Source organism: Trachypithecus francoisi, unplaced genomic scaffold (genome assembly GCF_009764315.1).
Source record: "Trachypithecus francoisi isolate TF-2019V2 unplaced genomic scaffold, Tfra_2.0 Lachesis_group6, whole genome shotgun sequence".
Classification (NCBI taxonomy): Eukaryota; Metazoa; Chordata; class Mammalia; order Primates; family Cercopithecidae; genus Trachypithecus; species Trachypithecus francoisi.
This window is the reverse complement of record NW_022681471.1, coordinates 118535890-118548104: the sequence shown is the minus strand read 5'-3', so window position 1 is coordinate 118548104 and position 12215 is coordinate 118535890. Positions and strand designations below refer to the sequence as shown.

At 44.8% G+C, this 12215-nt stretch overlaps 1 protein-coding gene across 1 annotated transcript in view; it reads left to right on the top strand.

Annotated features, from left to right (window-relative positions):
* SYAP1 (synapse associated protein 1) overlaps positions 1 to 12215 on the top strand; it is a 46126-nt gene that overhangs the window by 29798 nt on the left and 4113 nt on the right. Inside the window, 3 exon segments of the mRNA XM_033200977.1 lie at positions 9714 to 9862; positions 11422 to 11480; positions 11918 to 12065. Of these exon segments, the coding sequence (XP_033056868.1) occupies positions 9714 to 9862; positions 11422 to 11480; positions 11918 to 12065 (356 nt within the window).

Here is a 12215-nt window from a genome sequence, read left to right as displayed (position 1 = left end):
TCTCAGGTACTCGGAGGCTGAGGCAGGAGAATTGTTTGAACCCAAGGCGGAGGTTGCAGTGAGCCGAAATTGTGCCATTGCACTCCAACCTGGGCGACAGAGTGAGACTGTCTCAAAAAAAAAAAAAAAAAAAAAGATTACTATCTGCCCTTGACATTTCCACTTGACAGCTTTCCACTTGACTGTCCTTGATAGCTTCCACTGTCCTCTCCTCTCTCATTCTCTTTGTCCTTGTGTTTTTACATATGTAATTCCTTTTCTGTTACTTTCCTGACATCTTCAGAGGGAGCACAGATGAACACGTTTGTTTTGCTATGCTTACCCAGCCACATAGTGGTTTTAACAAGTATTTGCTAGCCTTTTGGTTCACACAGCAGCACAGGTTTTCTGTTTGTGAAAACACCACTCTGGAAGTGTTCTTCCAGACTAGAATAACAGTTATATGGAATCTTTTTTTCTTTGTAATGAAAATCTTCCCTCCATAATTATTAACATATTAGTGGTAAATTTCTAGAGTCCTCCCCAACCCTCCCATAAGAAAAGTATGTTTTATGGCAAAAAAAAAAAAAAAAAAAAATCTAATTACAAATTTCATCTTTTGACTTTATCTTTTTCTTTCTTTCTTTCTTTTTTTTTTTGTTTGAGATGGAATCTTACTCTGTCGCCCAGGCTGGAGTCCAGTGGCGTGATCGCAGCTCACTGCAGCCTCTGCCTTCTGGGTTCAAGTGATTCTGCTGCCTCAGCTTCCTGAGTAGCTGGGTTACAGGCGCCCGCCACCATACCCAGCTAATTTTTGTATTTTTAGTAGAGACAGAGTTTCACCAGGTTGGCCAGGCTGGTCTCGAACTCCTGACCTCAGGTGATCTACCCGCCTCAGCCTCCCAAAGTGCTGGGATTACAGGCGTGAGCCACCGCGCCCAGCTAGACTTTGTCTAAAATAGCTATAGTTAAGATATTTTTAGTTAAGGTGTTTTGTTTTGTTTTGGAGACAGAGTTACGCTCTTGTCACTCAGGCTGGAGTGCAATGGCTTGATCTTGGCTCATCGTAACCACCTCCCCACCTCCCAGGTTCAAGCGGTTCTCCTGCCTCAGCCTCCCAAGTAGCTGGGATTACAGACACGTGCCACAACGCCAGGCTATTTTTTGTATTTTTAATAGAGACGGGGTTTCACCATGTTGGCCAGGCTGATCTTGAACTCCTGACCTCCGGTGATCTGCCCACCTTGGCCTCCCAGAGTGCTGGGATTACAGGCCACCACGCCCAGCCTAGTTAAGGATATTTTAAAAATGTTCCATCTAATCTATGTTTTACTACATATGCTCACAAAATCATAGGAATTGACTTTTTATTTTAAAAATTATTATTTTTTAGAGACAGGATCTCTGGAATGCAGTGGCACAATAGCTTACTGCAGCCTTGACCTCCTGGACTCAAGTGATTTTCCTGCCTCGGCCTCCCAAGTCGCTCAGAGGCCTGTGCTGCTATGCCTGCCTAGTACTGTTTTTAACTTTTTTAGAGAGAGGGTCTCACTATGTTGCCCAGGCCGGTTTTGAACTCCTGGCCTGAAGCAGTCTTCCTGCCTCAGCCTCTCAAGTTGTTGAGGTTATAGAGGAGAGCTACCCACACTCCTGGTACAATCGAATTTTGAAGAGTTTGTATATATAATGTGTATGCATATATGCTTGTGTGTGTGTGTGTCAAGCTCTTCCCTCAGAATTTGAGGCTGTGCCTGTTCTGAGTAACTGACTCTGAGGGAAGGGTACCCAAGCTCCGGGGTGCAGGTGGCCTTTACACTTGCAGCCTCCATCAACTTGAAGACCCTTTGAATCACCCTGAGCCACATGCTGGGCTCCTGCTGTGGCTCTCAAGACCAGCAAGAGGCCCTGAGTGGCTAGAGCCTGAGGCCAGTGGCCTGGGGTGCTCATAGCAGGCATGTAGCTGTCCACAGTTTTGGTTCTTTACAATTGTGGACCGCCCCCTTCACTGTTGATGGTAATTTTAGACTTTTTTTTTTTTTTTTTTTTTTGAGAGGGAATCGCCCAGGCTAGAGTGCAGTGGCCAGATCTCGGCTCACTGCAAGCTCCACCTCCCGGGTCTACGCCATTCTCCTGCCTCAGCCTCCCGAGTAGCTGGGACTACAGACGCCCGCCACCTTGCCCGGCTAGTTTTTTGTATTTTTTAGTAGAGACGGGGTTTCACCGTGTTAGCCAGGATGGTCTCGATCTCCTGACCTCGTGATCCGCCTGTCTCGGCCTCCCAAAGTGCTGGGATTACAGGCTTGAGCCACCGTGCCTGGCCAAATTTTTATATTTTTGGTAGAGATGGGGTTTCTCCACGTTGGTCAGGGTGGTCTCAAACTCCTGACCTCAGGTGATCCGCCCACCTCAGCCTCCCAAAGTGCTGGGATTACAGGCGTGAGCCACCGCGCCTGGCCAATTTTAGATTTTTTGAAACTGTCTGAGAATTGGTATTTGGCAATCAATGTTTCTAATTTGTCACAGGGTAACCTGCCCATCAAATATTTCAATATGACGCCAGTTTCCTCCTACTAATTTGTTGAGGATTATTTAGAAATTATAGTTATTATTTATAAGTCCTTATCTGTTAGAAATGCTTGCTGAAGCTGAGCGCGATGGCTCATACCTGTAATCCCATCACTTTCTGAGACCGAGGCGGGTGGATCACCTGAGGTCAGGAGTTTGAGACCAGCCTGGCCAACCTGGTGAAACCCCACGTCTACCAAAAATACAAAAATTAGCCGAGCATGGTGGCACATGTCTGTAATCCCAGCTACTCGGGAGGCTGAGGCAGGAGAATCATTTGAACCCGGGAGGCGGAGGTTGTGGTGAGCCAAGATCACGCCATTGCACTCCAGCCTGGGCAGCAAGAGCGAAACTCCATCTCAAAAAAAAAAAGAAAAAGAAATGCTTGCTGAAGTATTTACAAATGAAAGAATGTGATGTCTCACATTTGCCTTAAAATATTCCAACCCATTCCCAAAGAAAAGCGTGTGTGCAGGGGAGGGGAAGATAGATGGAACCCAACCAGTGAAATGCTGATACTCATGGTAGGTAGGTCATAGGTACATGGGCTTCATTGTTCTTGTCGCTCCACGTGTGTTTTGTTGAAAATTTCCATAACAAAACAAAAACAAGCTGTCAGACACAAATATACGGTCTCCAGACTTTTCCTCCCTGACACACAGAAGCACAACTTTACTCCTTTGAAACACTTTTTCTGAACAGATAGTTAATGCATCATTAACTAGGAACACTTGAGAAAACAAAACTCTTGCTCTGGATTTCAAACTGCATATTAGTAGCTTAACCCTTCCTTGTGGCAGTCTAATGCTGTGACCGAGATGGGGTCCTGCTGGTACATCACAAGCACCCTCTGAGGCCCTCATTCTGATGACAGTAGGGAAATCACAAGTCCTTTCCTGCCTTGGCCTTGGCCTTGGCCTGTGACATTTGCCCAGTGTTTCCCAGAGGATTTTCACAGTATACGATGCCTTAAAATAGTCCAGGAGGCCGGGCGCGGTGGCTCACGCCTGTAATCCCAGCACTTTGGGAGGCCGAGGCAGGCGGATCACGAGGTCAGGAGATCAAGACCATCCTGGCTAACACAGTGAAACCCCATCTCTACTAAAAATATAAAAAATTAGCCAGCCGTGGTGACAGGCGCCTGTAGTCCCAGCTACTCGGCAGGCTGAGGCAGGAGAATGGCGTGAACCCAGGAGGTGGAGCTTGCGGTGAGCCGAGATGGCGCCACTGCACTCCAGCCTGGGTGACAGAGCGAGACTCCGTCTCAAAAAAAAAAAAAAAATTGTCCAGGAATACAAATAGATAAATGTTTGAGAGTTGCTGTGCTCAATTTTCTTCTTTCTTCCTTCCTTCTTTCCTTCCTTCCTTCCTCCCTTCCTTCCTTCCTCCCTTCCTCCCTTCCCTTCTTTCTTTCTTGACGGAGTCTCACTCTGTCACCCAGGCTGGAGTGTAATGGTGCGATCTCGGCTCACTGCAACCTCCACCTCCTGGGTTCAAGCGATTCTCCTGTGCCTCAGCCTCCTGAGTAGCTGGGACTACAGGTGCACGCCACCACACCCAGCTAATTTTTGTATTTTTAGTAGAGACAGGGTTTCACCGTGTTGGCCAGGATGGTCTCAATCTCTTGACCTCGCAATCTGCCTGCCTCGGCCTCCCAAAGTGCTGGGATTACAGGCGTGAGCCTCCACACCCGGCCGTGAGTTTTTTTCTTTTTAAGAGTAGGTATCTCTCTGTTGCCCTGGCTGGAATACAGTGGTGTGATCATGGCTCACTGCTGCCTCAACCTCCCAGGCTCAAGCAATTCTCCCACCTCAGCCTCCCTATGAGTAGCTGGGATTACAGGCACATGCCACCATGCCCAGCTAATTTTTTATTTCTTGTAGAGTCAGGGTCTCACTCTGTTGCCCAAGCTGGTCTCAAAGTCCTGAGCTCAAGTGATCTTCCTGCCTCAGCCTCCCAAAATGCTGGGAGTACAGGTGTGAGCCACTGCCGTGCCAGACCTGGATTTCTTTACCAGAGGACTTGACTTCTCAGAACCTTTAGTAGTCACCTGTATTGTGACTCTTCCCCGGAGGGTGACATAGATTATTTCTGCAGTGTGCCTCTGACCGCACCTCTCATATCAAGAGGGAGAGACTATGGAAAACAAAGCAGTCCACATGTTTGTTTTTATTAATCAAGACAGCAAACAGTGCCCACAATCTACCATAGGTACCTAGAATACCTAAGTCTCATGTTGGGCATTTCACAGAGCTGAGACTTAAAAATGATTTCAAAGATATTTAGGCAGCCCACTACCTCCTGGGAAGGCTCATTTCACTTTTGTTTGGCTCCAGTGTTAATGGCTTGAGACCCTGGAACTTATCAGGACAAACAGACCCAGTTCTTAGTTCCCCCAGATGTCTTAGTCTCTATAATCCCTCAGCATCCGGGTGATTTGCCTGTAAATGCCCTTTGGTTTGTAAGTGTCATCGTTAAAGTGAGTCCTCAGGAGTGAAGATAATGCGTTGTCTTAATTGCAGAAAGCACACCATAGCATATCTTGTATGTTTTTGATGCAGCCGAAGATTTCATGAGCTCTTTTAGCAGCTGTAGCATACTGTGGTTTACTCAGCTAAACTCATGGTCAACTATAATCCTTTACAAATTGCTATGAAGCCCACTATCCCTCTTGCCGAACTACTTCCAAGAGATGTTACAACAGTTGTGTGGCCACATCAGTTTGGGAAATGCTGCTTGGCATGTAGTAAGAACTTAACAAGTGAGAGGTTATTATTCCTATGACCATCTATGATGGCAGACAACTTGTCTTATTCCCCTAGCACCTAGCATAGTGCCGGATGCACATGGCACCATATTTCCACCGGTAAATGTTGGTGGCATTAATAAAAGTGGGGCTGTGTCTAGCAGCAAATTCCATCTTGTTACCTGTCCTCGCTTGTATAGGTAATCGTGCATTTTGCCTGTATCACTTACACACTAACTTCCAGGCCTAGCTTCTCCATTCATAGGTGTGACAACTGTGCATTCTGATGTCTCATATAAGACAAGCTCTGTCCAGATTCACAAGCCTCAGTCTCATTGTTTTCTGCTAGTTCTCACTGATTTTCTTTTTCTTTTTTTTTTTTGCGACAGAGTCTCACTCTGTCACCCAGGCTGGAGTGCGATGGCGCCATCTTGGCTCACTGCAACATCTGCCTCCCCGGTTCAGGCGATTCTCCTGCATTAGCCTCCCAAGTAGCTGGGATTATAGGCGTGCACCACCACACCTGGCTAATTTTGTGTTTTTAGTAGAGATGGGGTTTCACCATGTTGCCCAGGCTGGTCTCGAACTCCTGACCTCAGGTGTTCGCCTGACCTCAGGTGATCCGCCTGCCGCAGCCTCCCAAAGTGCTGGGATTATAGGCATGAACCACCGCACCTAGCACTCACTGATCGTATTCTACTTTTTCAAAGTATTTTTCTGTCAGGCTTTCTTCTCAATTTTCCCCCCATTCTAAGAACCTTGCATCCCTTCTTAAAAAACAGGGGATTGACCAGGCGTGGTGGCTGACGCCTGTAATCCCAGCATTTTGGGAGGCCGAGGCGGGCGGATCATGAGGTCAGGAGATCTAGACCATCCTGGCTAACACAGTGGAACCCCGCCTCTACTGATACAAAAAATTAGCCAGGCGTGGTGGCACGTGCCTGTAGTCCCAGCTACTCGGGTGGCTGAGGCAGGAGAATCGCTTGAACCCAGGAGGCGGAGGTTGCAGTGAGCCGAGATCACGCCACTGCACTCCAGCCTGGGTGACAGAGCGAGACTCCATCTTAAAAAACAACAACAACAACAACAACTGGATGAAGAGGCATTCTCCCACCCTTTTGTTATTTCTACTCGCCAAAAAAAAATAGAACATAAAATGAGCCACTCTTCCAGGCAGAAACAAACAAAAATAAAATGTCACACACCCCACAGGTCACTAAAGCCCTTCCTTGGGTAGGGGGTGTGTACATGTTTGTGTGCATGTGTATGTACTTTTTTTATGCTTTTTTTTCTTTTGTTTTTTTTTTGATACGGAGTTTCGCTATTGTCACCCAGGCTGGAGTACAATGGCACAATCTTGGCTCACTGCAACCTCCGCCTCCTGGGTTCAAGCCGTTCTCCTGCCTCAGCCTCCTGTGTAGCTGGGATTACAGGCATGCAGTGTACCTGGCTAATTTTTGCATTTTTCATAGAGATGGGGTTTCACCGTGTTGACCAGGCTGTTCTCAAACTCCTGACCTCAGGTGATCTGCCCGCCTTGGCTTCCCAAAGTGCTGGGATTACAGGCATGAGCCACTGCACCCAGCCTTTTTTCTTTTTTTTTTGAGAAAGAGTCTTACTCTGTCGCCCAGGCTGGAGTGCAGTGGTGCGATCTCGGCTCACCACAACCTCCACCTGCTGAGTTCAAGTGATTCTCCTGCCTCAGCCTCCCAAGTAGCTGGGACTACTGGCACATGCCACCACATTGGCTAATTTTTATATTTTTTGCAGAGATGTGATTTCACCATATATGCCCAGGCTGGTCTCAGACTCCTGAACTTGCATTTCTCCTCCCTGGGCCTCCCAAAGCATTGGGACTACAGACGTAGGCCACCATGCCTGACCCATTTTGCTTTTATTTAGTTTTGTTTTTTGTATTCAACCCTCAGGATTTTTATTTAATTTCTCTGAAGCGAGCACAGTTATCAATGGATTATTATTATTATTATTATTATTATTTTGAAACACAAACTTATGGAAAAATTGGGGATACAACATAAAGAACTTTTCTTGAAATCACTTGAAACTTAATGTTACATCACTCCCCAATGCTGTAGTGTTATACAAGCATTCTCCTACATGACCACAGTGTACCCATCCAAATCAGGAAATGATCATTTACACATTATTGCCATCTCACTCTCAGACCCTATTGAGGTTTTTCCATTTGTCCCAATAATGTCCTTTTTAGCAAAACAGCCCAGTTCACACTCACAGGTTACATTTGGTTTTCATGTCTCATCAGTCTGCTTCTGTCTGTTGCATGCTGTCTGGTGGCACATGCAGCCATTTGTCCCATTACTGTTCATACTTGGGTCATTTGATGCAGGTGGTGTTTGCCAGGTTTCTTAACTATAAAGTTACTCTTTTCCTCTTTGAATTAGTATTTTGCTGGGATGTGCTCTGAAACTGTGAATATTCTGTTCATCAGACTTTCCATGTATTTGTATTTGTACAGACTCATGCAGTGGATTATAATCCGACGCTGTTGTTTATTTTGATGCTCAAATTATTACCAGTTTGAGGCCAGGCATGGTGGCTCACACCTATAATCCCAGCACTTTCGGAGGCCTAGTTGGGAGGATCACTTGAGCCCAAGAGTTCAAGACTAGCCTGGGCAACATGGTGAAACCTCATCTCTACAAAAAATTAGCTGGGCATAACCGGGTGTGGTGGTGGGCGCCTGTGATCCCAGCTACTTGGGAGGCTGAGGCAGGAGAATTGCTTGAACCTGGGAGGCGGAAATTGCAGTGAGCCAAGATCACGCCACTGCACTCCAGCCTGGGTGACAGAGTGAGACTCCGTCTCAAAAAAAAAAAAAAAAAAAAAAAAAAAAAATTAGCCAGGCATGGTGGCATGTGCCTGTAGTCTCAGCTACCTGGGAGGCTGAGGCAGGAGCATCACCTGGGCTGGGGAGATCAAGGCCATGGTGAGCCATGTTCATGCCACTGCACTCTGGCCTGGGTGACAGAGTGAGACCCTGTCTCAAAAAAAAAAAAATTACCAGTTTCGCCAGTGGGAGACTATTCAAGCTGACTTGTGTCTTTTTAACTCGTCCCCATCATTTCTTCACGCGTTTCCTTGCTTTCTGGCACAAGATAGTGTTCTTCCTCTGCTCTAACCCTGGAATCGGCCATTTACCCAGGGAGCTCTGGATCCTTTTAGTGGAAAGTCTAAATCTTGATATTTAGAAAGCAAGATCTGGATGCTAGGTGTGCTCATTGCCGTTGGGGTGCCACTGCTCTGCATGCTCTCAGTGGACACAGCCAGGGAATGTGTGTGTGCTCATTTCTATGTGGAATGAAAACCATGTGTTCATGGTGCTACCTCATGACAGGGATCATTTTCATTTTTTCCCTTCCCATGTTTGTAACTCTCCTCTCTGGTGGTGAGAAACCTGGTTTCTACTATCTTTAATATTTTTACTTATTCCCCATGCATGTGGCCGATCTGTCATTTTTGCTGCCATTCACTCCTCTGCTCAAATACCTTTCTCTCCCTGCTTGGTTCTCACTCTCCATTCTAGGCCACCCCTCTGTGTGGACACTTACCTGGCCCACTTGGGCACCAACACATTACACCAGGTGATTCTAATAGGTAGCTAGGTTTGAGAACCACCGAGAGTTTTCAGGTTGAACTGCACTTCAATCTTTTTATCAAGCATTTCCCACCCCATTGCTAACTCTTACCGGTTACTAGTTATTAGCAAGCTGCCAAACATTCTCTTTCATAAGGAACAACAGCCACAATGCTTTCTTCTCACTGCTGGAAAGCATTTAATCGTCTGAGAAACAGCAAGTGATTGGTGGAGTCCTGGCTCTGCTTCTGGTTTCCCAGGTTGATTATGCTAGTTTCACAACAATGCCCTGTTTTCTTCTACTGAGAGCAGTATTAGTATCATTAAGATACCAAGAAATGCTGAGGTTTCATTGGTATTCTGGAACTTGTATTTTGCTGCTACAGGAGTTTGAGACCGGCCAGGCCAATATGGTGAAACCCCGTCTCTACTAAAAATGCAAAAATTAGCTGGGCATGGTGGCAGGCACCTATAATCCCAGCTACTCGGGAGGCTGAGGCAAGAGAATTGCTGGAACCCAGGAGACAGGTTGCAGTGAGCTGAGATCACACCACTGCACTCCAACCTGGGCAACAGAGCAAGACTCCGTGTCAAAAAAAAAATTGTTAAAGCCAGTACGAACCCCCTCTGAACCTCACTCAGCTTTGAAAGTGCTCCTGCAAATCATCTACTCCAGTCCCCTCTACAACAAATAACCCCTGCGTGCACTTGTCTTTGTACGTTCTCAAATGTGTTCTTGTCTATCTGCTTTTTATTCGTTTTTAATTTTGCCTTTTTCCACTGTTCTAATTTGCCTTTCTTTAAAAGTGTGAAGGAAGAAGTGTTCTGGAGGAACTACTTTTACCGCGTCTCCCTGATTAAGCAGTCAGCCCAGCTCACGGCCCTGGCCGCCCAACAGCAGGCCGCAGGGAAGGAGGAGAAGAGCAATGGCAGAGAGCACGACTTGCCACTGACAGGTACATTCTGGGTAGAAGACAGCACTCTACAGAAAACGTTGTTCTTAGAGACTCAAATGAGCTTGACCTTTTATACATACCAGAAATGTCATTGTCTTAGGGAAAAATTCTTTTCCTCCTGGAGGAAATCTTCATTTTTCTCTTACTGCCTTCTCTCTGACCCATCTCAATCATGTCTTCCCCAAGCTTTCCTTTACTTTGCTTATCTCCTTTCTCATTCCTTGTTTTTATTTTTTTTTTTTTTAGACACGGGTCTCACTATGTTGCCCAGGCTGTCCTCAAACTCCTAGACTCAAGCGATCCTCCTGCCTCAGCTTCCCAAGTAGCTGGGACTTACAGGCATGAGCCACTGTGCCTGGCGAGTTTTTTTTCTTTTTCTTTTTCTCTCTCAAACATCCGTCATCTTCCCCACCTCTCATTTTTGGCCCTTAACCGTGTGATTCTTTATACTTTTGTCCCCTATTCTGATTCAGTCCGCCTCCTTTTTGTCCTCTTTCAACCTGATGTTTCTCCAGTGGGTGTAGTCTGTAGAGCAGAACAAAGCTCCATTCCACTCCAAGTTACAAGGATCTATCTAGTTCTGAGCTAGGCACTGATCAACATTGGACTCATTGTGACACTAACTTACCACTGGTTGTGGGAATGTGTTGTATAATAATGGCAGCTGTTTGAAATCTGTAATAATTAAAACAAGAAACACATTTTGTGTCATATTTTAAATTTTTAGTGAGTACCTGCTGTGTATAGTAGGTACTCATTATAACTGGACATGCATCCCACGAGAAGCGGGGTGATGTAATTCACGGAATTTTAAATGATTAAGCAAAACACCATGTCCTGAGGTACAGGTTATATAGAATACTAGGACAGGATCCGACACTGCTCTTAGTGTCAGCGAAATGGAGTGAAGTTGCTCTACACAGGAAAATTTGTCATTTTGTATATCAATGTTAACATGCATCCCAGTTGTCTATCATTCTTTAGCATTTATGTTAATTTTGTTGGAAAATGCCATTTTATCAAATACTGCCTTAACAAAATGGACTTATGACAGTATTCCATAAAGACTGCCTTTTCTAGCACTCATGTCAGCAGGCAAACTTGATAAATAACTTAATCCTCATTATCCTAAAAAAGTACAGAACTATTCTTGAATGAATTTTGCTCACACTGTAGTTAAAAATTATTTCCTGCTGGAAATTTTATATAAGGAGTATTGAATATGATGACATGTTAAAAATATCCCCAGAAGACTGAGGCAGGAGGATCACTTGAGCCCAGAAGTTTGAGTCCGGCCTGGGCAACATAGTGACACTTCATGTCTAAAAACAAATAAATGAATAGATAGGTAGATAGATAAAAATATCCCCAAAGTAACAGGTTGAGATGGTTTCACCATAGCTGTTTCTTATAACTTAAGAAAAGCTGAAAGCATAACATAAAAATTCATTTCTGAAAATTATTTAGTATCATAATACTTGTGGATATTTTACTGTGATTATAATATATATTCAGAACTGAACCAAGCAATTATTGTCTCTCTTATTCTCACTTCTTAGAGGCAGTACGGCCCAAAACGCCACCCGTTGTAATCAAATCTCAGCTTAAAACTCAAGAGGTAATCCAGTTTTACATTGTACCTAGTAGTTGATATCTGGAAATAAAGTAACTGTGTTAACTATCTCTAATACCATTTAAAACTATGTATGAATATGGGTTTGGAAGAAGCAGCATCTGGTACTTGAATAGTCAAGGAACTATGGCTGAGACTTGGTGATTTACTGGCATATGTAATTCTAGATGTGCTCATCAGGGATTGGAGAGAACGGTTGGAGTGATTCAAGCTGTGAGGGAGAATAATAGCCTCAGGTGGTAACTCATGTAGTTACCAAGCAACTGCAAGTTAGAAGGTTGGAGAGCAGTGCTCATTGTCTTACAGCTCACGGAGAAAAGAAATAAAAATAGCATGGCATTAAATTGTGAGACAATAGCAAACCAGAATAACACAAATGTCGCTTAGCAAACCATTTCAAGAGCTCATTTGTTGCATTTCAGGATGAAGAAGAAATTTCTACTAGCCCAGGTGTTTCTGAGTTTGTCAGTGATGCCTTCGATGCCTGTAACTTAAATCAGGAAGATCTAAGGAAAGAAATGGAGCAACTAGTGCTTGACAAAAAGCAAGATGAGACAGCCGTACTGGAAGGTAAAAAACAAAACAAAGAAACTATTCACCTCCCTAATTCCAAAGCCAATTGTAGAAAATTATTCTGAAGCCAGTGCACAATCTTGTAAATTTTGCATCAAAATTGATTCTTACCGGACGCGGTGGCTCACACTTATAATCCCAGCACTT